The sequence below is a fragment of the Rhinolophus ferrumequinum genome, chromosome 11 (assembly GCF_004115265.2).
Source record: "Rhinolophus ferrumequinum isolate MPI-CBG mRhiFer1 chromosome 11, mRhiFer1_v1.p, whole genome shotgun sequence".
NCBI classification, from domain to species: domain Eukaryota; kingdom Metazoa; phylum Chordata; class Mammalia; order Chiroptera; family Rhinolophidae; genus Rhinolophus; species Rhinolophus ferrumequinum.
In genome coordinates, this window is record NC_046294.1 from 76,946,415 (window position 1) to 76,973,386 (window position 26,972).

The following is a 26,972-nucleotide window of genomic DNA, read 5'->3' on the forward strand; positions in this document are numbered from 1 at the left end:
CCAACTGACTGCACTGAACAAGTTGAAACTTGTCACACACGGTTACTAAGTTTTGACACGCCACTTCTGATATTGAAGATCCCTGCCTTTCCATTGGATGGCACTCGGCAGCAGCATTCACCATATTCTGTGATCACATCAGAAAGGCTCGGTATCACACATCACTTCTGCAATGGCAATTTCTGTCAAATAAAAACATTACGATGTGTCTTCATTCACTTTATTCACCGAATCTGGTACTGTGTGACTTTTTGCTCTTCCCCAAAGTTAAAATGACCATAAAAGGTAAACGTTTTGAATCAATTCAGGACATCGAGGCAGCCATGACAGCGCAACTAAAGACAGTCACGAAAGAGGACTTCCAGAACTGCTTCAGAAAGTGGCAAGAACGATGAGATAAGTGTGTTTGATGCAAGGGGGAGTATTTTGAGAGGTAATAATAGCAATGCGTCTTTTACTGTAATAATTTTTTTGTTGTTTAAACATTCACCGTAGTTTTTGATCCCACCTCATACTCATCTTTGGAAAGAAGCCATGAATGACATGCTGTGATAAATAGGCTAGGACATATGATATGATATGATATAACACAATAACAAAACATGTAAATATACAAATAAATGTATAATAGCAAATCCAAGATATTGAGATCATACACTTTATGCATCAGAACTTATTGGCTCTAACCTGCCTTGTAGTTGTGCTAGTAATGTTACCGTGCTAAGGTCCGGCTGCCTGCTGCATGAAAAGTTAAAAATTGAGAGACAAGGTTGGTGGAAAGAAAAGCAGGTTTATTCAGTATGCCGGCATTCTGGGAGGATGGCAGACTCCTGTCAAAAGGCCATCTCCCCATTCCTAGAATGGTAAAAGTCTTTATAGGTACACAGGAAGTAGAACAAAGGAAAGGGGGAGTTAGTCATATGACTCTTCCAGGAGAACATCTCCTGGGGTCCAGTTTGTTCTGCAATGGTTATCTCGAATCCTGTCTTATGGGTGATTCATATGTCATCTGACAGAGAATCACAGTCAAGAATTGCAGCCTGGTTGCTGGTGTCCGGAGGGCTGACTCAGTTTCTTGCAAGTTAGTGTTCTGCTGATTAGTTAGATTATCAAGGTATGCATGTAGCCTTGGGAAAGCAGAGTGATTAAATTGGGCAGTGAGGAAGAGAAACAAAGAGAAAACAGCTGAATATCAAGTGGATCAGACTGCAGACTAGCTATGTCTAACCATCTTATTGATTCCCTGAGTTACACCTTTACAGTAACAGCCCTATAACAGCCATTTATATTCAATTCTGCAGCTTCCCTACAATTATAGAACCCTAACAATGAACTTGCATTAACTCTTGTCTTGCAAGTTTCAGTGGAAGATGTCTGAGCATCTGTATAAAGAGGAATAAGTAGAGAGTAAAGGCTAAAAATTCCAGTTTTTAATTCTTTTGTGTTTATTTATTGGATTATTCAACAAATATTTAGTCACGGCGTGCTGTGTGTTCAGGAAGTCTGGTACTCTGCATAGGGAGCTGACAATCCAGTGGCAAGACAACTAGGATGCAAAAAAGTACAGAGACATGCAAGTGTTAAATAATTCAGGCTCTGGAAAATAATACCTATACTCACTCAACACATGTTACCATGCTGGATCATGGGGGTCTGAAGCTAAGTAGAAGCCTAGCTCTTTCATTCACCACTTTATAACCACAGGCAAGTTTTGTTGTTTGTTTGTTTGTTTGTTTTACCTTTCATAGCTTCAATTCCTTTTACTGTAATATGAATATAATAATAGCTACCTTCTCGGGCATCTGTGGTGATTAAATGCGATAACTTATATGGAAGCATCCAGCACAGTGGCTGTCACATGATACACACTTAACATTTAATTGCAGGCCCAGTTTCCTCCTCTGGGAGCAAAGTGCTGATACAATGTGCAAGGTTCCCATAACATTCAGCAGCACCATGAAGGTACCAGACATAACACAAAATATTATCTCCATCTTGCATAAAGTTATTGTCACTTTGAATGTGGAATCATAAATCCTCTTCTAGTTGTTTCTTTTTAATCATGTGATGGATCCTGAGAGAAACAACAGAAGGAAAGGGCAAAGGTAATGAAAGGGCAACTGACACATGAGAACTATGATTGGGACTCTTCAGGCTGAAATACAGAGGCTCAATCAGGTACACGACAAGAAATTCAATATAATTTGGTAAATGCAGAGGTGACACTGGTGTTTCTCAGGTGATTTGAGTAAAAGTCATAAATGGATTTTAAAAAGATAAACCTAGGAAGACAGAAAAGCCCTGATTGGCACTTAAACTCTAAGTGGACCTCCAAGTGGTCAGCTAGTCTTTCTACAGCACCTTCTTTAGAGGGACTAACTGGTAAGAGATCACTCGCTGTGATTTGAATCAGAATTACACATCATTAGTGTTATTTAGACAATTTATTTTTTCCTTCTGTTGTGACCCTGTGTCATGTGAGAATAAATTCCTGGATAGGAATGTTACAATGCTCAATTTAAAATATTTATAAAAGGTCATCTTTTATTCTAGATCGGGTAATCTCAATCACAGCCATTCAAGGAGTTTAAATGGGCTTTATTATCTAGCTTGGCATGTGTCATGCAGGGTGTCACGCAGGGTCTCAGCTCCCGCTTGACACCCTGATAGGGGAGTCATACCACTGTATTCTTGCTGGCGGCTGGGGGTGACACACGAAGTAGGATCCACATGATCCGCAATCCACCATCCACTTTTCTACCTGCCAACCAGCCAACCAACCAACCAATGCAGTCACGGCAGTTATATCAGTGGCCAATTGGCCAACTGGTTACACCCAACAGCCAACCAGTCACAGCAGACGACCATCCAATCACAGTTGATAGTCATTTACTACCCGAGCCAGCACCTTTCCGCGTGAGGCCGAGAGCCTGGAAACTGCACTCCTGGCTCTATCCCCACAGCTTAACAATATGAATACAGAAACTGGTGCCATTATTTTGCTGACACTCTGAGTTCTAAAGATGTGTTATTTTTTGTTGTTGTTGCTTGCTTTAGTTTATCACTTTTCCTTACCTGATCTTCCCTTCCTCCAGATTTCTTTCTATGGTTTAACTTTACTACTAACAAAAGAGCACAGTTTTTTCCATACACCTGCTTGCTTTTTCTAATCCCTGCCCCTCCCTTAGTCTTGGCAATGGACTAAGCCCAAAACAGGTTCTGATGTCAGGGTAAAGGCTCTCAAAAAACATCTTTTTAGAAGATCAACAGGGAGAGGAGAGGCCGGGCCCTGGATTATAAAGCTGCCATGGCAGCCACTGACCAGGGCTTTTGCTGTCTTTACTCTGCCCCTCCCTGGCTGAGAACTCACCATAGTTGTCCTAAAGCTTTCCCTGGAGAATGAGCCATACGAAATCTCCACCTGGAAGTATCACCTTTCTGGAGCAGGAAAACAAAGGGGCAACACTTTCCTGAGATGGTGAGTTTCCTGGGGGTTGGAGTGTTTTGAAAAGGTTCTTGCTTGGACAGACTGATGCAGCTTCCGTATGATATGAACGGGATGTTTAAGCTCTGACTCGGGACATGGTTCCTGACCCATGCACTCCATTTGTGCTTTTTCTGTGTGTGGTTGCTGGGCAACATGAAACAAAAATGCGTTTGAATTCCTGTGTGGGAGGAAAACTTTATGTTGCTTTGATCTCCTATAATTCAAGCAACAAATCCGCTTTTACAGGATTCAGAGTAATTGAACAATTTGTTCCAGGGTTCACTAATGACTAAACTTGAGAGACCAGGATAGGGTGGGGGATTTGGAGAATATTTGGCAAGAGGTCCTTGAAACCAAGAATAGAGGGCTGATAGAGATCTGGATGCTTAGCTGTTTAGAAGGCAGAGCCAGGTGCAATAAGATGGGTCGGGTACAGGAAGGTGAAAAAAGAACCGACAGTATGTATACAGAAGCTGAGGAAGTAAGAAAAGTAGAGAGAAACTATGAGTGATAAGACAAAAAGGGGGTGAAAACAGCAAAAAGAGGAATTCATGCCCTCGGCAAGAGGAGCTGATAAGGGGAATGATTGTGAGAAATATGTGAGATTTTTCTGACAAGAAAATGGACGCTATAACCCCTGTTTTATGGCTTCAGGGACTTGTTTGCTTTCACTGCTCTCTTCTCAATCATCTTTGAATGACCATTACCACCTTTCTAATTGGTAAAGTCACTTTAAGCTTATATCAATTGTATTGCATATTAATGGAGTTAATAATACCCAGAGACAGTGAGACAGATACTGGGCTTCAGAATGGAAGTGTGAGTTCCCATCCCAGTTCAACAGCTCCAGTCTGTAGAGTTCAGTGGCTTCTCTGTCAATGAGGACATCAGTATCTCTGCAGTGTTGTGAGGATGAGCAATGACTGCAAAATCCTGGGAGATAAGTAGGAGGTCCATACATAGCATCTGCTGTTATTATTTCTTATTGTCATTATTTCACCTGAAGACAGGTAGATTGATGTTTTAAAGCGCTTTTCAGTTTTATAAGGTTTCTCAATGATTTAAATCTGATGGGAATGAGTCTTTTGACTGAACATTTTAGACTACAAGATATCTTCCACATAATCCTCATCTGTGTCCGTGTTTTTCAATTGTGCACAACAAACCATTCCAAAGTTTAAAGTCTTGAAAGGACTTGTGTTCATTAGCTCAGTTCTGTGGGACAGCCATTTGGGCTGGGCTCATTGGGGTGGTTCTCCTCCTGGTCTCGCCTGGGATCACTCTTTTGGCTCCAGTGGTCTGAGGGCTCAACTCTGTCTGATCAAAGATGTCTTCACTCGCCTGTCTGGCAGTTGGGGATGGCGCTCTGCTGTGACTCTCTCTGTGCAAGATCTCATCCTCAAGAAAGCTAACCCAGGCCTCTTTATATAGCAGTATCAAGGTACCGGAAGGGAGAGTGCAGAAGCGACAAGGCCTCTTAAGGCCAAGGCTCGGAAGTCTTACAATTTCACTTTATCACTTTCAACTGGTCTAAGCAAGCACAAGGTGAGCCCAGATTCAAGGGGGTGGAGAAGTGACAGTCATATCGCAACGGAGTGTAACTTCAGGGATGAGGGGCCTGGTGGAGGCCTTCTTTGTGAACAGTATACCACATCATCTAACCCTCTTTTACAGACAAGGAAAATAAAGCCAAGAAAGTTAAATATTTGGCCAAGATCGTCCAGCTAGAACCTGACCTTCGTCCAGTGCTCTTTCTACCATCAAATAGCAACTCAAGAATGGGCTAGGATTTGATTCACAGAAAGCAGACAAGTGAGGTCAAGGAATGGATTTAAAGGGACAGCTATCATTTACTGAGCACATTCTAAATGGGTAGTACATAATTAATTACTCATGAGAATAAAGATGACAAAGAGAACAAAGAGCTGCTCAGAATAAAGGTGAAAAAGAAAAGTGAGTAGCAAAGGTCAGAAAGGGCACAGGTGGGGAAGATTAAGAAGAGGAGAAGAGGGATGTGGTTCATTACTCAGGAATGGAAAATAACGGAAAAATAAATTTAACTCGGAGGAGGAACCGCGGAGGACAGACTCATTCAGGAGGTGCTAGAATGGAATCCAAGGCAGCACATGGCAGACTAGATTCCTGTGAATGTAGGAAGAGCATTTTGCCTTGGAGCAGAGGGCTGAGACTATATGGCCCAGTAAAAAAAGACCTGATTTATCGTAGTCAAATTAACCAGACTAGGGGTAGAACAGATTACAAGTACAGACAACAGTCCCTCATGAAAACATTGAGTCAAACTGGACTAATGAAGCAAACGAGCTGTGCATGTGTAATTTATCTACATGTGTGTCGTTTGTATCCCTGAAGTTCCTCTCATTGGCATAAAGTGGACTGTCTGCTCTAAATGGCCGAACTATTTAGGTTTTGCTTCCTTGGTAATAAGTAAACACAATGCTATTTTTTACTACCTTACTCTTGAATTTTCTGGCTTTACATGTTCCCCACTTTCCTGACAACCATCCCAGGATCATTCTTGAAATATTTCTGCTTTAGAAGCTGCTGGATTTCCTTAAAATGTTTCCCTTTCATGTACCTGCATGTAACTAATGTCTGAGTTTCATTTCTCAGTTTTCATGAGACAAATATTAGCATATGCACATCTACAAATCAATTATGTTTTACCTACTTCTAATCCGTAGGTTTCTATGGCCCAACGTTCAACTTTAATCAGAATGAAATTCAGAAACCTGGGGGAAATATTTAGAGCAATGAGTTCATATTTTTATTAAGTGTGCCTCATTCCAATGAAAACTATGATGCATTGATTCATAAACTGATAAAATGTACAACTGCCAAAACACAAAATGTAATTAGTAAACAGACATGGGAAAGTGTTCAAACCTCACTACTTATCAAAGAAATGTAGCATATTTTATTAAGAAAACAAAAATTCTTGAAAGGAAAATAGCCACCCACAATTATAAACATGGTGCCTTGAAAGTATTAAATTCAGAAAATAAAAACACTCAAAATAGTAATACGTAGTCTCCCAAGATTGTATAATGGCAGTCTTGTACATTGCAGACATCAGTAATATTGCTGCAGCCATTGGGAGAAGCATTTTGGCAGGGTGTGTAAAAGAATCACAAAAATGTTTAGACTTTTTGACCCAATAATTCTACTTCAATGTCTTTCAGAAGCACTGTAAAAATAGAAAATGCACACTGATGTTTATTACAGCAATATATATAAGGGAGGATATCTTAATGTTCTACACCAGAGAAATAGTAAATAAATTATGGAAAACATACCAGCTCAAATATTATGCAAATATTTAAAAATTGCTCCAAAGATGAGTAATATTGAAGGTGTTTATATATAATGTTGGATTTTTTGTTCTGTTTTTCTTTTGTTTTAGATTATATAAGCATTGTATCTATGAATGGCATCTTCTATGCACCATGTAAATCAGAAATCTAGAGTCTTCCTTGACATGTCTCTGCCTCTAATCCTGCAAAGTCACATCATTACCTGGTGAACACCAGGGGTCGATTTTATCTACTAAGTAGCTCCGAATACTTTCTACTTTTCTTTACCTTCACCAACACCATCCTGGTCCAAGCAAATACATTTTTCTCCCAGACTCTACAAGTATCCTCTCTACTCTCCTGTTCTCCACTAGAATAAACTCTCCACCTGCAGCTAGGATGATCTTTTAAAAATGCAAGTCTGATGTGTCATTGCCCCTGCCATGTCATCTGTGCCTTTTCATTGCTCCAGGACTAAATGCCAAACTGCTTAACCCAACCCCAAACACTGCATGAGCTAGCAGTTGCCTCCTCCTCTCCCCTTCAGTTTGCCTTCTCCATCTCCATGCTCCAGCCAGGTAGACCTCATTTCAGTTTCTTGTGTCTTCCTTGAGGCACTGGCTATGCAGCCGCTACTCTCTGCCTAAAAAACTCTCTCCCCTGCCCACTATCCCTTTGCCTCTACCTTCATCCTTCAACCTCTCAGGAAAATCTTTGCTGAGGCTTCAGACCAGGTCCCCTTTTTATATGCTCTCATAGCATCTGTTGGCTTTTTTATTGTTTGTCCCCCCGCCCCAGCAGAATATAAATTACATGAGGGCAAAGACTTGACTTGTTCACTGCTTTTTACCCAGAATTCAATCATGTGCTGAATAAGTAAATCATACTTACCTCTCTTTATTACCTTACATCCATTATCATAATTGGACCTCTGTCTCTCCCATTGGAGCTCCATTGGACAGTAAGCTCTGTGATAAAAACCATATCTGCTCTGCTCACATTGTATCTCCATGTCTGCACCATAGGAGGCCTTCCACAAATATATATTGAATAAGTTTTGTTACAACCATGTGAAAAATCGTATCCCGTATTTTTGCTGTAAACATCTTTGCCGCAAATATTTTCACCAAACAACTAATTGGCCGTAAGGTAATTTCATCGTAAAAGACAAACTAATAAAACATAAGAGAGGGACACTGAAAAGGACATGATGAAACATGAAAAATTAATAACAAAATTAAAAAGACTTTATTATGAGAAATGAAAATACATGTCTTCCAAGTCTAGGATGCATGTTTATAATTGAGCTTTGCGTTGCGCTGTGAAAAACCACACAATACAATCTGACGTTGCAGTCCGATCTAATGTCTGAACAAGGCTGTTGTATCTGAATTAGCTACAGAACTGAATTAATGCCTTGGAAGACTGTTGTGAATTAGTGGCTGTTTCTTTTATATTTGCCATAGTTGGTCGACTTTTGGTTTCACCGGGTGGGAAGTGTTACCAGACTCAAAGAGGTCCACTAGGGCAGCCGGTTAGCTCAGTTGGTTAGAGTACATGCTCTTAACAACAAGATTGCCCGCTCGATCTGTGATCCCCGCATGGGATGGTAGGCTATGCACCCTGCAACTAGATTGAAAATGGCAACTGGACTTGGAGCTGTGCTGTGCCCTCCACAACTAGTTGAAGGACAACGACTTGACTTGGAGCTGATGGGCCCTGGAAAAAATACACTGTTATCCAGTAAAGTGGGGGGAAAAAAAAAAGGGTCCACTGGCCTGTCTGCATCCAAGCAAAAGAGACACATGAGCAGGCATTTGCAGTAAATAAAGTAAAAGTTTATCCAAGGAGTTGGTGCCAAGTCGGAGACACAGGTGAGCCCAGTGCTCTCAGAAACCTGGCTCCCCGTAGCCTCTAGCAGCCAGGTTATAGCAGCCAGGTTATATAAGGGAAAATCATTAATCATGGTTACTGTGGGAGCTGGGGTCACTGGCTCTGCTGATGGTCGGGGCTAAGGCAGGGAGCAACGGATGATGGCTTCAGGTCCTGGTGTCAGTCGGGGTATGTTCTGCCCGATTCCCAGGGGGATGCCGTTCATGGGGCCGTTCTGCTTTCATGAGTCTGGAAGCTGAAACATAACCAAGGCCAAGGTGTTATCTTTGTTTGAACAAAACCTTATTCTATTGAGGGTTGGTTATTGTATCTTAGTCATGATTGATTAGACTGGAAGTTTTATTTTTAAGTAAGTTTGATGCTTTCCAGAACCTAATGTCCTAAAGGCTTAATGATTAAAAGGAGTGGACACACAGTATATGTACAGGTAAGAGGGTTTGGGGGAAAGAATGCAAGTGAGTTAAAGTTCTATCAGTATAAACAAAGTTAGCTTGGATTAAAGCAAAATGCATGCTAAAGAAATGAAGTTCATGTATGGTTACAGAAGGATGACCCAGCTCAATGAACGATTTGCAGACTGAAATGTTATCATATTCTAGTATAGTATGCAAACTGGTTTACTGTAGTTTTACAATCTGGCTTTATACATAGTTGTTTTCATCCACTATTTTAAGACCACCATGTCTACTGCTCACTGTAGAGTCCATTATGAGGTTTAAGATTTATATTATCGAAAAATGGGAGTACTGCAAGAATTTTGTCGATGGAGAAATGAAACCAAACTGATAACTAGCTGAAATACATTATGTCTACCAAATCTAAACCGAACTGTCAACCAGTTATTTTATCTTTTACGGCAAAACTGCTTTATGGCCAATTAGTAGTGTGGCAAAAATGCTTGTGGCAAAGATGGCTACTGCAAAAATACTTATGGCAAAAATACCTAGAGCCATGAAAAATGCAGAGGTAAAATCACACCAAAAGTGTGATAGAATTGTGTTAGGATTATGAAAATATGACTTATTTTTTTTCCTCTAGCTTTAAGAAAAATTATAATGGAAAAAATGAGAATACGAATAAAACTTCACAATTAAACAAAAAGAAAAAATAGCTCCACATATTGTACTTATTGAATAAACATAATTAGAAAGCTAAAATAAAAATAGAAATGATAACTATAATTATTTTACTCTGAGACTAGGTGTTTTCATTTTTTTCTCTGGTGTGTCCAAGTGGGTGCCATCTGTACTGTACATACCTTATAATCATAGATAAAATGTTGTATTTTGTTTTTCCTGCTTCATGTTATGTCACATGCACTTTTCCAAGATGCTACATCACCTACATAATTAAACAACTGCATAATGTTCAGTTAAATTGTGTACTTTGGGGGTGGTATTTCTTTAAGATCTATTTCCTGGAGGAGAATTCAAACTGCATGAATATTCAACAGAGGTATAGATTTCTGACTTCACTGGAAGTTAGAAAAGAAACAGGCAGAGATGAATACGTGTACAAGCATGGAATAAATGTTTGAAGTGGAATTAAGTGGTATGGTTATTTTAAAAGAAAGTTTATGTTCCATTGAGCCTTTAGGGGAAAAAAAGTTATGTTTATTAAAGAGTTTCTAAGACAGGTGGCTTTCCTGTTTTCTGAAATGAGATGGATGTGTTAAGAAGTGGAGGTGGGGGTGGTACTGAATATGGGAGTCTGATAATTTAGGGGAACTTCAAGGAAGTGGAGGTCCTGCAGAAATGTAAGACATTACAAAATGGAGGCAGCCAGTACTAGCTAGCAGCAGGTACTTGCGGTCTCTTAGTCTGTTAGTAAGGGAAGTTGCAATAGAGACAGGAGTGCCCAGGTGCCAGAGGGGTGGCAATGGCATAGTGGGAAGCACTAGTGCAAATTATGTGGGCTGGATGTAATGCTTGCTACCTAATGCTTCTCAAAATGCAAGTCTGGGCAGGATGGCCTTTGGCTTCCTTCTCAATTATTTCATAAAATGACAGTATCATAGCCCCAAGGAGGAGCCTGTGTTGCGACCATCTCAGTTCATTGCCTTTAACCCCAAGTTTGCCCCTCTACAGCTGTCTCGCTCACCACCTTCTTAGTAATACAAAGTCCCTAATACTTGTGCTTCACAGAGCACCCTGGAAAAAAGGCAACCGCTGCAGGGTCACATGAAATTCTTTCCCAAACAGCAGAACTTCTCAAACTTGGAACCCAACAAGCCTGACTTTTTCATCAGTTCTGTCCCAAACTGGCTGCTTTATGAGAGTTGTCATCATGTTCTTCAAACTCCCCTTTTTGCTCTGTTTGCCCCAGTCCAAGGCTATGTCCCTCTGGATATGAGCACCCCCCATTTCCAAACAGTTCTAGGGGCCTCCTGAAATAGAGCAAAATGATCTGCTTTAAAATAAGAATCACAACTAATGTTTAATTAAGGACTTAGAGCAGCTTTTTTGTTTGAAAGAGGACTAAGCAGGAGACGGTAGGGGAGAAGGAAGAAGTAATGACAGAATTTCAGTTCTGGTATTCTGAAAGTGGGGGGCAGACATATTTGTGCTCTAGATTTCCTTTCCTATCTGTCTCAAATCATACTGTCTCTTACTACCTGAGCATAAGCCCTATGCTCATTCATGGGCTTTTATGTTTAAAGAATTCCATTACTTAAGAACATTACGTTCAATCATATGTAAGCTTTTATCTTTGACCACTGGATGGGCAAGTATTGTAAGGATTCTGTCTGTTATATTCATTGTTGAATCTCCATTGCCTACACATGACTGGTACATGGACATTGCTCAATACACATGAATGAATGAATGAATGAATGAATGAATGAAGGAATGAAGGAATAAAGGAATGAAGGAATGAGAACTAAAAGATTCTAGCTTCTCCATGTCATTAAAACATCTATCATTCAATTGCATTATTAGGCCAGGTTTGTACAATGTCCAATCCAGGTTGTCCTCACCGACTTGATTATTTTAACTACTAGAAAAACTTTCAGATTATCACTATATGTGGAAGAATACAGCATATATATATATATATATATATATATATATAAATGGTAAAAAGGAAATTCTGACTTGAACCATTTTTTTCCCCCTAAACTTACAGTTTACGCAGCTTCTCCATTAGGTAAAGTTTAGCCCAGCACATGAGTCTGCACTTGATGTGAAGAAATTTAAAGGTGCATTGATATTTTTCTTTGTTTCAGCAAACTCCAGAAAACAAAGAGGGATATCAGATGGCTTCAAGGAGTGACTGGTGAATGGTTTGAAGAAATTCAAAGAAAAAAGTTTTGCAATGAAACAGATGTTAGCCAAATGTTAAAACAACCCCTCACATACAGGCTAAAGAAGGGGATGGCAGAAAATGGTAAGAAAAGATATTTACATCTAATTTTTTTTTCTTATGGCACGGTATTGTAGATAATGGCTCAGTGGATCTCCAATTTAACCAATCCATGTTTAGGACTATTTTTAAATCATAAGGTATGAAAGTTTCATAACACAACACACAATAAAAAAAATGAAACTGAAAGTGTACTACAATGTCTGGGAGTGTGCTTTAAGAATTAGTCGAGATAGCATAGTGGTTAAGAACACAGATATAGATATAGATATAGATATATCCGGATTCAAATCTCCACTCTTGTGTCTCTGTATATTCTCTATTCTATCAAAATGTATGTGACTCTGTTCAAGTTACTTTTTCTCTATAAGCCTTAATTTTCTCATCTTTAAATGGTATGATAATACCTTCCTCATAGGGTAGTTGTGAGAATAAAATAAAATTTTATGTATAAAGTACTGAGCTGGAACACAGTAAGCACTTAAATAAGTGGAGTGATGATACAGAACAAGGGGAGACAGAGGAGGGGAACAAAAGGAGAGGAAAGGTTAAGAGGGGCTCCTATCCTTCTGGTACTTTGGTAACTTAAACCCTGTAAGAGAGTTTGAATAAATGCCTTCTTGGGACATTCTGTATGACTACCAGCATGTCACTTGCCTTCACCCATCATTTTTTTAAAAAAATCTGTAAATGAGAATAATAAAACCTGCTTTCACAGAACAATCGTGAAAATAACAAAGTGCATTGGAAATTATAAAATATAAATATAAAGTATCTTTCTACTGATAGTCACATTGACTGTTTTTGCTTATAGGTTACTAATACTGGTATTAGTAACATCAAGAAACGTGTAACAATATTTCTAAACTTACATACTGACAATATTTTGCAATTACCATAATATACAAATTTATCTAAAAAGACTTATATTTCAGATATTTAGATTAACCTCATATATACTGATGAGGCAAAAAAGGGTTAATAAAAGTGAGGCTGGAGGGGGCCTGCATCCCCTCCCCAGGAACCGCCCAGGCTCATCCCCTAGAAATAAATCAAAGATGTCCAAACACTCCTAAAAAGAGGAGATAAGACCCAACTGGTATTAACTGGTTCCTCACACATGGGCAAACTGTTGAAACCTATCCGTTACATGAACGCTAGCCTCATTACAATACAATTAAAATAAAATGAACATTAAGGTTCGGCCCCCACCCCACCCCATGGGTTTTTCTGTATGCATTATGGGTAAGAGTATGCACAGAAAGAAACTAGTAAGACAACCATCATATGTCAATCAAATGACCTCAGTCTATATGTCACATCTCCTGCTGTAAGGAAATTTACCTACCCTTTCCTATATAAGAAAAAGCTAACCTAAAGTTAGGTGCAGTTGTCTGCCCCAGCAATTTCTAAGCCGGCATCTTTCTTCTTGAATAAACTTACTTCATTGCTCTCCTCATTTCAGTCTGAGTCTGTGAATTTCTTTCACCTTTTGCGAATGACCAGGGGTTAATTCCAGTGACACAACATGTACTGTGGTAACTTTCTCCTTACCTTGGATTCCTTTGACATTCTAAACTCAGCTTGTCCAAAGTAGCACAGTATAATGAACTTTGTATATGTTGACTTTGCCTTAGAATTTTAATACTCATATGTAAAACTATATATTATCTACACATATATATTACACATATTTATATTACATGCATATACACACATAAACCATTTATGTAGCAAATATGTAAAGAGAAATCGATTTTTTTGACAGGAATAAGAAACACTCTAAATGGCTTAATTTCCCTTTACTTTCTTTGACATAAAAGTTACATAGTATCTATCACTGTGTTTTAAAGTACTAAAATAAAAATTTCTCAAGGATGGAGTGGTTAAGAGCAACATGAGAACTGAATGAGGTCCCCAACACCTCACCTTTCGTTTCGGATAGCCATGGGGAAGACACGTTGAGTAAGATCCACGCAACTGGTGTGAAGGGAGGGATCCACAGAACTGCGGTCCACAGGGCATATTAAAAGACTCCCTCCTATGTCTGAGGATTTTCTCCACTTAGCAAAACCATGAGAGGCAAAGGACTCCCCTTGGTTCATGTGGGGATGTCTGCTGCATCTCTAGACTACGTAGAGAGAGGAGGGAAGAGAGTGAAGCCTTAGTTCTCTGAGATTTATTGACCTGGAAATATTTTAATGGTACAAAATTTTTACAATTTTCTTTTAGATCCTATGGACTTACAAGCATCAGGATCGAAAAATATACCTAATCAAAGAAATCTACCATCTGTTCCTTCTCGGCTGAGCTTCAGATCATTTTCTTCCCTGTTCTCATTCAGAAAATCCAGAAAGGAGACTCTAAAGCTTCAGTCTCTGGGACAGAAAGGGTGAGTCAAATTCAGATTATGTGACAGCTCATTAGTTACCTGATCCCAGAGGCCAGTAGCCTGTTTGGTGTTCCGAATGTTTAATGTTTGCTCTTAGAATTTAAATTCAGATACTAAACTAACAAAGGAAACAGCACTTAGTGTGCAGAGGGACAAAGTCCTTATGAAACCTGGAAACTTGGTCACCTGGAATGCAACTTCTAACTAACAGCACAGGTTCTAGGTGGCGCACTCGGTGAATGATGGGTTAAATATTGGGAAATTATTACTGACAATTTCTGCACTGCTCCAAAAGCCTGGTCTATTTCCTGGTCAGGCGGATATATTTAAATCAGGCAGATATATTTGCTTCTTCCTTGGGGAGTATGTGTGTCTGTGGTTACAAGGAGCGATGAGGTACTCAGTGACCAAAGAAAGTAGGAAAAAATCAGAACCATTCTGATGTCGTTGCACAGAACTTAAACTTCAGGTGAAGGAAGGGAAGCTTTTGGAACAGTGAAGGCATAGTTCCAGATGGTTCCCAGTTTAGAACTGTGTAAATCAGTTCAACTTGACTCATTATGTTGCTGGATTGTTTTGTGCAAAACATGTAAGGCTTTGCTTCCATTCATCTGAGCTGACTGCTAAATATTTTCAGCTTGCCTTCCTGGTTGAAAAGCTTCCCACCCTGTTAAGGTGTTGGCTTGGCACGTGATGTGTTCCGTGTGTGCTGTCATACCATTAAGAGTGCACTGCACTGCTTAAATTAAAGGTGTTGGAGGTCACTCTTGCCGAAAAACAATAGGCAGCAGCAGCAGCAGGTGGGGTGTGTGATGAGGACCCTGGACTCAGAGAACAGAGTTCTGTCCTCCCCTCTTGGGTGGATGGAAGGTTTTTTGCTTCAGCTTTCACCGGACGCTGTTTTGTCTCTGATGAAATAATGAAGAGCTAAACAAAATGTAAATTTGTGTGACTGTCTCTACCAGAGTCACTTACAAGCAAATATTCTTCAAATAGGTGAGTTGCTTTTCTTTACAAAAATGTTTGAAACATTAGTAATTCTCTCATTTGGGAATTTTGAAATGAGGAATATTTCCTTTGTAGGTAACATTTCTTTTAAGGAGAAAGGAAATATTCTTAATGTGTGGTGTAGCTGGGACTTGTGGTGTAATTTGTGTTTTAGGTGATTTTAAGGCAGAGTTTTGTATAGCTGAACAATCTGACATTCGTAGTAAACTAGGAAAAGTTGAAAAACCTGTTATCTCCATGGACAAGTTATTTCCAAGTTCATATTGCAAGTTAGTGCAAAAATGGATCAAAGAAGATAAAATATCTATAATCTTCATTCAGGTGTCAAGTGTTTTAGTCATAAACCAAACTTAAAAAAAAAAAAGAAAAAAGAAACTCTTGCAAAATGCTTTTTAGCAACAACTATCCTTATATATCACAATCACGTAGCTCTCTTTTAACCAGATGAACTGAAACATATAACACAGCATGCAGAAATTAAGCAAATTTCATTATGTAAGTATATGTGTTTGTGTAGCAGTTTTCAGAATTTGTCAACTTTAAATACATTTTACTATCAAAACATAAGTGGCAATAAATATTTATTAATATGCTGGTACACAACATCATGAAGGCACTGCTTTTTTGCTCCTAAGAGGTTTCAGAAGAGAAAATGTATTTTTAAATATCAGTATGACCTGACTATTTGGATATAAATCCTGAATGTGTGTGTGTGTTGGCTGGGGAGTGTGGGGTGTGGGGTGGGGTTAAGGAAGTGTTGTGCTATGGTAGGAATATAAATTCCAAAGGACTCTTTACTCTGAAGTAGAATCAAACTTTCTTGGGCAGTTTTAATCTTTCGAAATGCAAAATCAACCTTCAAAATACAGACTCTGATTCAGGAGTCCCTCCTTGCCTGTGAGTGCAATGGGAGGAACTGACAAAGGGCCCCCAGGGGAAGTACAGTCATTCTCTGCCAGGTTTCTACTTGCTGAAGTCATCAAGCTTTGACTTTATCACACTAGTTGCTCCGGAGAACAAGTCAGGAAAGCAGTTTATAGGATCTTTTGCAAATCACAGAAAGAGAACCAAACCTCTCTAGGCAAAACACAGCCTTCTGTTCAGCCCTAAAAGAGTTGAGTATCAGAAAAATGTTTTTTCCTCTTATAAGCTATGGTTGAATTGAGAAATGACACTGGATAATGGGTAACTCTCCCGTTGCCCCCAGAATGGACTTCATCATTTCACCAGATATACTTGTTTATTTTAGAAAGGCCCAGCCAATAAAGTATCTGGTATGTTGAAGCTTTGATTTCCTATTATCAATAGATAAAAAGCCATGTGAACATAGTGACTTCATGAATTAATAACAAGGCAAAAAGTTTTGCCATTTCTGCTTCTAATATGACTGGTTTCTCCTCTCAAATGTATGCACTTCCCATATTATCCCATTATTTTAATCCAATTTATAAATGATTGAACTCTACCATCTGTGACCCCACCCCATTCCCAGGAAAAAAGAAAAATATTTTTCATTCATGTTTTAATTTATTGCTAGCCGATGAATTCAAGGAAAGGATACATGCTTTACATGTATCCTTTCCCCCAACGTTTCCTTGTAAGTCATGTTTCCGCGTGTCTTGCAATGGGGCATCTAGTGCCTGTGACATACAGCACTCAACCCCCACCATAACATTTCAGTAACTCCATTGCCTCACAAATTCCTTCCTCATAGTTCAGCAAGTACCCAATAGTGTATGAGTTTATGAATGCAGTCTTCCTGGCAACTGAGAAACATCACAGTTGTTCCTTTCTTGTTCCAGACCCCTGGTTATTCCAGTGATGTCCTCCCCACCATGAATAGGTGGTGTGTGCCTCTCTGTTTCATGCTCCAATGTACTCTACAACGAAGTCACTCCTTCAGGGGGGCTACTTACCCTCATGTTCACACACATTCTCAAAGCTGTGCAGCCATGTGTCACCAATTCATGATGGCAATTTAAGGGGCGTGGACTTTTGTCCCCTACTCTTTCCTTTGTTGTAGTCCCAAGGACTAGGCAAAGGGCCAACACAAGGGAACTAGTTCATAAACCTCATGAATAACATATGCGATTAAATTGAAGATCACTTATTTCCTTTGAGGACCAGCACAGTGCTTCACATATAGTATGTATTCCCTACGTAGGTGTGATTAGAAAGTGACAACAGCTATCATCGGGTGAATGCATACGCACCACCCTGTTCCTTTAGGAGAATTTTTTTTTCCCTTGAGATGCAAAGGTCTTTGGTGGATCCACCTAGCTGCTCTTCAGACATGCCCAAACTGGCCTGATCCATAGGGTGTACACAGTTTAGGCAGTCCAGTGCAACTTCAGTTTCCATAAGCAAAAAGTTCAAACATTTTTTGGAAAATTAAAAAGGCAGATGTTATTATTTTCCTGGATTCTGGTTGGTTGCTATTTTACTTCCTCTCTCAAACACTACAAGCGTCCTGCTGTGCTCTCTTCCCCTTTCCTAGTTGAGTGCCTATGTTTGAGTTGGAAGACAGAAATCCAAGACATGAAGATTGAAGAAGTCAGAGTAAGCAAGATGCTTCTTTGGGAATGTTCCACACCAGGTGTGGTGTCCATAGGGGAACAGCAGGGTTGTGGTCACAGGAGAGAGAAGCAAGACAAGGGGCGTAGTTTTGAGTTCCATTCTGGGTGGCCAGCGGCTCCCAGTTGATCGGAGTGATCGTTATTATAATCTCATCAGCAATTTAAAAATAATGACAGATAATCAGGCCCCAACATTGAGATTCTGATTCAGAAGGTCTGAAGTAGGGGAGAGGGAAGGTTATTTATTTTTAACAAATACATTTAGTTTAATTGTAATTTATTTGTAATTCTCCAGGCTATTTGCATATTCGTTCAGGTTTGTGAACCATGGCAGCCCAGCCTCCTCTTTCCTCTATGCTAAGAGCGATCGGAGTTCTGGCTGGGTCCCGGTAGCCGAGTTGATGGTTTCTTTTTCATTTATTTATCAATCTTTTATGAAAGTAGTATGTGGATCAGATACTATGTTCAGTGTTGGAGATAAAATCTTGAAAATAAAGCCAACTCCCTGCCTGGAGGACTTTATAATCTAGTAGGGAACCCCAGATTCCCGCATACGGTCAGGCAGGCGGTACACCGCCTGTCTCCAGAAAGCGCCAATCACATCATGATCATCAGGGATTCATATATTTATTATGACAGTTTTCTGGCAAATGGCAGTGAGGATCTTGAGGAAGGGATGCCTTTTAGAATTCATGCAGTGATGCCACCTGGCCTCGCTGCAACCTGGGTGACAGCTGAGTGCCCTGATGATTATGGTACAATATGGTGAGTGCTATGGTGGATGCATGGTATTCCTGCCAGGAGAACATACAGGAGAAGCACTCTACTCAGACCCGGGGGATCCAGAAGTCTTCCTGGAAGAAGAGAACCAGGTTTTGAAGGACATATAGTACTGAGCTAGGCATTTAAGAGTTGGAATGTTGCACCAGGCAGAAAGACTGACACAGCAAAGGTACAGAGACTGGAAAAAGCAACTCATCCAGGTCACTGAGGTTCAATGACTCAATCTAAGGTGAGATTGATAAGAGATGGGATTGGGGAGATTGGCAGAGGCCAGCGGTCGGGACCTTAACATGCAATGCTAAGGACTTGGCCTTGATTGATCCTGTAGACAACAGGGAGCCATAAATCACTTTTTCACTTTTTTGAATAATACCATTCTTTTCCTTATTATATATATCAGATAAAATCATCCACAACTCACTGGACAAACACTAATACCTTGATGTATTTCACGCATATGTGCATTGCATATGTATATATTTTTTCTGTTGATAGTTTTTTTCCCCCTATTAATAGTTTTTAAACAGAGAAATGACGTAATCAGATTTTCATTTTAGAAAGGTCACTTTAGATCAGTGTTTCTCAACCAGGGGCAGTTTTGCCCCCCAAAGACATTTGGCAATGGCTAAAGATGTTGGTGGTTTTCACAACTGAAAGGTAAGTGCTATTGACACCTATCTAGTAGGTAGGCTTCAGAGATGTTGCTAAACCTCCTACTGTGCACGTGACAGACCACCACACCGAAGAAATGCTGGTAGTGCCAAGGCTGAGCAACTGCTCTAGCTGTAGCACAGAGAACAGATCTGAGGGGGCAAAACTCGAGTCAGACAGACCAGGAAAGAGGCTGTTGAAATGGTAGTGGCCTAAGCTAAGGTAGCAGCAACAAGGAGGGCACAAATGGACATATCTGGGCACCCTTTAGAATGCAGGATCATGAGAAGCTGGTAACCAGATGTGTTGGGTGAGACAGAAAGGAGAGGAGAGGTGAACTCTCCACTCTGACTTAGGAAACTAGATGGGTGATGTGAAGAATATCGGAAGAGCAGATGTGAGGAAGGTAAAAATCAAACCCATTTGCTCATGTATTCAACAAATACCATGTGCAGCGCTATGGCACAAAACTGCAGTTCTTGGCTTCCCGGGCTTTAGTCTTGTGAGGACAACACACAGAGAATAGAGAAACATATGCTACTGCTGAGAAAGTTAAGTTCTGTATGCTCTGGGAGCACATTTCGAAGAGTGAGTATCTTAGACTAAGAGTCTAAGCCTGTGTATCTAGAGTCCGGGTTGGTTTCCCAATAAAAATATGTCTATACTGATTCTTCAAGGATGAGAGAGTTATCCAGGCAAACAAGTGGTAAAAAACTGTTCCAGGCAAAGGAACAACAGTGCATAAGTTCAGAGGTGTGGCAAACTCCCTATGGCCAAAGGGATAAAGGAAGGTTAGATACGAGGTGGAAAGTATGCAGGTACTAGATGACATAGGATCTTCTGAAGGTAGAGAAGAATTTGAACTTTTACCTGGACGCAAGTGGGAATCAATAAAATGTTAAGCAGGGAAGTGGCATGTTTCAGTGATCATTTTGGCTAAAGTGTAGAGAATGGATTGGATTGGGATAAAACCTGGAGAGAGAAGGACAGTTAAGGGACTATTGCAATAATAAAGGCAAGAGATGAAAAATGTAATTCACGAGGGAAAAGGCAGGGAGGGAGATGTAGAGATATGGATGGTTTTGAGAGGGATTTCTCAGTTTGAATCAACAGGATCTGTGAATTCATCACATAGGAAGGAGTGTGTGTGGAATTCCAGGAGGACACAGAGTCCGTGTTGGACATGGAGGGTCTGAATTGCTTGGTGGTCATCTAGGTGGAGCTTTTCAGTGGCCTGTAACTCTAGCGTGCTCCACCAACACTTGGGGAAAATGACCCAGGGTTTTGGTTAGAAAAGAATACATATATATTTTTTAAACAAATATTCTTGAGTCACACTCTAATATACTGAATGAGAATTTCTGAATGCTAGCTGCAAAGGTATGGAGATGAGAGAATATTTTATGGAGGTACAATAAATTTGGTAAGCCTAATATGCAGGTACCTATAGAAAAGTGGAGTGTGAGGAGATAAAGCTTGAAGGATGAAGGGTTGTCCAGGGGTGGGGGTGGGGCAGCTCATCAGATAAAAGAAGAGCCTGTGTGGTGTTAAGATTTTGGAAAATATCTTGTAAGATTTTAAGTAGGAAATTGATAAGATCAAATTTGCATTTTAGACAGATTTCTCTATTGATCGTATAAAGGATGGAGTCCAGGAGAGAAATTGTGGAGGTTTGATATGAGGCAGGATGAGTGGAATTGGAGAAGTGGGGCCATATGTGAGAGATCTTTAAAATGGGGCATCAGTAGGATTTGAGAGTAAATGCAGAAGATGAGGTAGCATTGTATCCTTTGAAATCACCAAGTCTGGAGGATTTTACCAGCATAGTTTTCATGGTACCACTGTCGCTTTTATTCACTATACAAGTGGAAACCATTCACATCAGAAACCTAACTTTCAGGAGGGTCTGGGAGTGGGTGCAGAGACTCTGGGCCTCCAAGCCGGCTGAGTCCTGTCCCCTGCTACTTAAATTCAAAGTGGTACATGGCTTTGCACACCCTCAGGGAGCATGCACACCCCACTCGCAGCACATTCTCGCATTCAGTGGTGCTCTGTCCCAACTGTGCTCCAGGTATCCTCTAAAGTCGTGTGTTCCACCCACCTGCCACCCTCAGAAACTGATTCTTGTTTCTGCTGTCCTCATTCCGAATCAGATTGGGGGCCTAGGGAGCTGATGAAAGTGTCGAGCTGTGTGGGTGCACAGTGAGGGCTGCAGCCCCACAGGGCCCTGGAAAGAATCTTAACCATCTGGCATGTTCTCTTGGCTCCTGGCAAATTGAATTGCTTGCCAGTTTCCAACCTCCCTCGCTTTTTCCCATCTCCAGGCATTTGCTCATGCTGTCCCTTGTCTCTCAAAGCAATTCAACTACCATCTTCTCCCTTTTGCCTTCCCCGCTCATCCCAGGAAGTGATCAAGGCCCCTCTGCGTTTTCAGTCTTTATTGTCCTTATCATGTCTCGGCTTGTTTTGGGGCTCTTTATGTATCCAATCTTTCCTTGCAAAAGCTCTCAGAGAACAGAGTCCCCAAAAGCTCTCAGAGAACAGAGCAGTTATATTTGTTGCCTCCAAAGAACTCAAAATAGTACATAGCATGTAGGAGGCATGCAGGCTCAATAAAGCTGTAGAGAAAGGAAGAATGGAAATCGAAGCAATATTTAACTTCTAGATATGATAAAGTATAGAGCTGGTATTTCAGAGTAATGTGAAAAATAATCCATGATATCAATTCTAATTTCTGTTTAAAATTTGTTCTAAACTATAAAATACATATGGCTATGTGAAGATATAAAATTGTTTGCCCTCTCAGGTTTTATGCTCAACTTTTGTGAAACATGAAACAGCTAGGAGTTTGAAAGAAGGAAAACTGCGTCTTGCCACTTTTGACTCATCTGACCTAGAGTCGTAGATTATTTAATTCTTCATTCCCTTTGTAGTTCTCATAGTGAAGGAGAGGACCTGACTTCATACAGAGCAATGAGTCATACAGTCTATTAAATTTTGAGCTGTAATCCAGGCAGAGCACTCTTGGCATAGGATGATAGATTTAAAAGATCAAAAATCAATCTCAATTTTGGGCCTATGTATTGTAAATTTTTTGCCTTCTACTGAATTTGAGAGAAGAAATATAAATAGTCAAAGCACAATTGTTCTCCAAGTTGGTTTCATAATAAATAAGACATCTTTATAAAAAGATATATCCAGAAATCATCTTTATGGAGTTTGCTTATTAAAAAAAAAATTCCCTTATGAATTCTTGAGTCCAGTCTGGACCTAATCTCTCTTTAAGATAAAAATGTACAGAAACAAAAAATCTATTCTCATTTGCAAGAAGATTCGGTGTGTCATACTGGTTAAGAAGGATTTAGTCAGCCTATGTACCTTGGGCAGTGTCTTTTAACTTCTCTGTACCTCTATCTCCTGGTCTGTAAAATGGGAGAAGTCGTAGTATCCACTGCACAAAAGTGATGTATTTAAATGAGTTAACATGCACAGAAAGTGTAAGAACACTGCCGGCACACATAGTAAGCACTCAAAAAATGTAACCATTTTGTTATTATGTCTTTATGCTGTGTTCAAATACAAATCCACTATTATGTAATTTCTTCTTGGCTATCTGAGTGACAAAGATGTAAAACATTGATCCTGAGCAATCATAGGAAAAGATTTCTGACATTTTTTTGACATGCACTAGCCAAGAAATGTCTTCCTACAGAGCATTAGAAATGTATCCTCTTCATATATCAAGATATAATGGCAAATGTGCTGTTGATTTTCCTCCTGGTAAAAGTTAGGCACTTCTTCAAAGAAATTATTTCAAATTCTTTTCACAGATGTGATGGCCATGCAGGACTTCCTGTGTCTGTGAGGGGCAACACTTTGGTAAGTAACCAGAAACTAAAGGTTACACTAAGGAAATCAGAATTAATGTAAGCCCTGGTTGGCTACCTATTTCAATAGAATTCTTCTTGGCTGAGTTTTAAATTTACTTTAGAAGCTTAGATTTCTCCTAGAGAGTTCAAAGTTTTCCAGTCATGGTAGGTTTCCAGTTGGCTCTGGTACTGAAATGTTCAAGCAGCAGGCTCTGCCAGGAAGGAGCGAGGCCATCGTGTGTCCACTCACACCGTCAGTGGCATCTCTGATATTTTATCACATGTCACTCTTGTATAGCCTTAAAGTGTTGGGCAGAGGAAGAGGAAAGAGGCATCCACTGCTACTTTTGCAAGCCAGTGAGGCTCTGGGCTGGACCTTTTCTGGGTAAAACCGTCATTTGTATTCAAAGAGGAAGCTACCGATAGGTGAGATGCATTAGGCCAGAACAAGTTCACATGAGGGGGCTGACCCAACATGACTCTCCTCCAAGGGCTTAAAGTTCAATTTATCTCTGTGTTCACATATATACAAGATTAAGAAGCTGTAAGTTTTCTGTTTTTTGCTTCTTCATGGTCGTAACTTTTGATCTGCACATGCTTACGTCTTTCTATGTAGCTCATGTGGTTTGGAGATGAAAGAAAAGAGGATTGTGGAAGGGACCTATGAGTGCAGGAGGAGGATGGAGGCATTTTTCAATTCATTGTAGTCTTAGTACTTTAACTACCTTCTCTCTCTCTCGCTCTCTCTCTCTCTCTCTCTCTCTCTCTCTCTCTCTCTCTCTTTTCTTTTTTCTTTTCCCCCCCCCAAAAAACCATGGGGTAGAATTTTGGTGAGAAATGCATATAAACAGAGGTTCTTTACTTCAAAACCAAAGTGAGCCTCCTTTCTTCTTCAGAGTAATGCTACTTCTTTTTTTCTTTTTGGACGACACTGAATCTTATCTCTCTCCTTTATTATGCTTGAGCCCCAAGCATCAACAACCACCACACTTTAATGGAGAACTTAGTATCACCCAGGCACATAACATACATCATTTCATTTAATCCCCAGAGGAAATCTTTGAAATAAGTACTATGATCATCCTCATTTTATAGACGACGAAACTGAAGTTTAGAGAATTTAAAGATCATGCTCAATGTCACTGGTAAAAATGGTAGAGTCAGGATTAGAAAATCTGGGTCTCTATAACTCCACAGCTAGAAGCCAATAATGCCTGCAGCTCTGTCAACCCCAAAGCCCTGTTTGCATATGAGCCCCAGTTGCTCGTCACCTGCAGACTCTCCTTTAACTGAGAGGTGGACTGAAGTGACACACATCCAGTTTTGCTCTCTAAGAGGACAGAGTCCTGCTCCAAGATGCTTCTGTACTCGCTTTTCCTTGGAGAATTCCTCAGAGCTAACCTGCCCCTACCACGTGAGAGCCATGGGGTCTGAAGCACATGAAGAGTCAAAAAGAAATGCAAATGTCTATTAGTTATAAAACCATAAAGCAAATTTGGAATTCTCGGGATTTTGAAATCCAGTCTGAGGATTAATAGATATCTTTATGGCACTCTTTTTATTTATTTATTTATTTTTAGTTACAGTTGACATTCAACATTATATTAGTTTCAGGTATACAGCATAGTGGTTAGACATTTATATAATTTATGCTGTGATTCCCCCTGAACTAGTCTAGTATCCACCTGGCACTGTACATAGTTATTGTAACATTACTGATTACATTCTCTATGCTGTGCTTTATCTGGCACTCTTGACTGCTGCTTGTATTTCACCATTTCACTGCTCAGAGCATGTCAATATAAAAGGTAAGAGCTAGGAAAATAAATGCAACTCAAGCCAGTGATTGTTGACCCCAATAAATAATTTTTATAAAAAGTAGGAGGGAGAAAATAATGAAACTACTGTCTAAGACAAAGGTTTTGAATGATACATAGATATGTAGATATCCATTATTTATTCATGGAAATCCTAAGCCTGCAGAGAACTAGAAGTTGGCTATCGATGCTTCAGAGATTCTTGCTGAGCTTTGAGGTCATAAACTTCCCATCACTTGGTTGGCAGCCTGCAGATATGGTGATTCTGGCATTTTATTATTAAATATTTACGTTATTAGAAACCTTCCCCTCAAAAGAGAAGAAAGCTGCTATTTAAACATATGCTTCAGTGTAAAAGAAACAAAAGTTTTGAGAAAACAGAATTTTTAGAGCTAGAGAGAAGCTTAGACATCCACAGCTCAACGTTTCTCTCAACCTCAGCACTATTTACATTTTGGGCTGAATAATTCTCTGTTCTGGGGATGTCCTGTATAATGGAGGGTATTTAGCAACAACTCTGGTCTCTACCTACTAGATGCCATTAGCTCTCCACTCAATTGTGACAATCAAAAATATCTCTAGAAATTACCAAATGTTCCTTGAGGAGCAAATTGCCGCCTCTTGAGAGCCATCTCCTTACAGGTGGAGAAATCCAAGGTCAAAGTAGTCACCATTAATAAGAATGGAAACAAAACATATGGCCTTGGCCCCTTGATCACTCCTCATCTCTGAACACATTTTGGCAGGGCCTACTATTAGGTGATATGCCAGCTCTGTACCCCAAGAAACATACCTCCAGTGTATTTACCACACTAGGTCAGTGTGAGCTCCTTAAAGCAGATCGTCTGCCCTCCGTGTATCCCCATTGCCTGGCACAACCTGAGTGCTCAGAAATTGAAAGAAGAAATAAATGAGTGGTTTCAAGCCACAAGGTGACTTGGTGAATTTGACCTTTGCAGGAAAGCAGACACAGAACAAATTCAGGAACACCATGAAAAATTACTTTGTTGACTTTACTAAGGCATTTGATAATATCGGTGAGCTTAGGCTTCAGCTCCGACAGCTGTTCTACAGGTTTGTCTGCCCTAAGAAGTTCTCCAACAGTCTAAAGTTACTCTGTGACAGGTTTGTTTTGTCATGTCAGAATTGCAGACAATATCAGTAGAGTGAATTGGGCTTGGGTAAAAGGCTTCATTTGCTTAGCGTATTCTGTTCCATGTTTGAGAATGTAACTGAGATCCTAAAAGCCAGTATTTTGAGACTGGCCTCTAACTATGGGACGTTTTTCTAGCTCATTGGACTGCAAGCATCAGCAGGCAGCCTCCAGAAAATCCTCTATAACTACAGAACAATAATAAGGAGGACTTACTAAGAGCTAGACACCATTCCAAAGTGTTTTACAACTATTAATTCATTTAATCTTCACAGCAATCTTATGAGGTGTTGTTGCTGCTTTTATTATCATTTTTTTTTCCATTTTACCAAGAAAGAAACTAAGATATAGAAAGGTTAAATAAATTGCCTGAAGTTATACAGCTATTAAGGGGCAGAACCAGAATTTGGACCTGTGTAGAACTCATATACTTAATCATTATGCTTTCCCACTTCCGACATGCTTTTCTGAGTCCTAATGTTATAAATATTCAGTGTCTCAATTTCTGCAATAATCTTTATTTGAAATCTTATATATGTAACATTCTACCTTGGTATACTGTAAATAAATCCATAACTGTATGCATGGAGGGCATGGGATACTTAAAGCAAGTCTCCTGTCTTCAGGGAGTTTACTATCTAATTGAAGACATGTACATTAGTAAAACAA

At 39.8% G+C, this 26,972-nt stretch overlaps 1 protein-coding gene across 4 annotated transcripts in view; it reads left to right on the top strand.

Moving 5' to 3' along the window:
- Nucleotides 1-26,972, top strand: part of EXPH5 (exophilin 5) — a 71,607-nt gene that overhangs the window by 28,991 nt on the left and 15,644 nt on the right. For 3 of the 4 annotated variants that reach the window (XM_033120424.1, XM_033120425.1, XM_033120426.1), the window contains exons 2-4: nucleotides 11,918-12,078; nucleotides 14,287-14,446; nucleotides 23,295-23,343. In XM_033120424.1, coding sequence (XP_032976315.1) covers nucleotides 11,918-12,078; nucleotides 14,287-14,446; nucleotides 23,295-23,343 — 370 coding nt within the window. Of the gene's footprint in view, nucleotides 1-11,917; nucleotides 12,079-14,286; nucleotides 14,447-15,175; nucleotides 15,443-23,294; nucleotides 23,344-26,972 lie in introns of those variants that run through there. The other variant, XM_033120427.1, reaches the window with a different exon arrangement.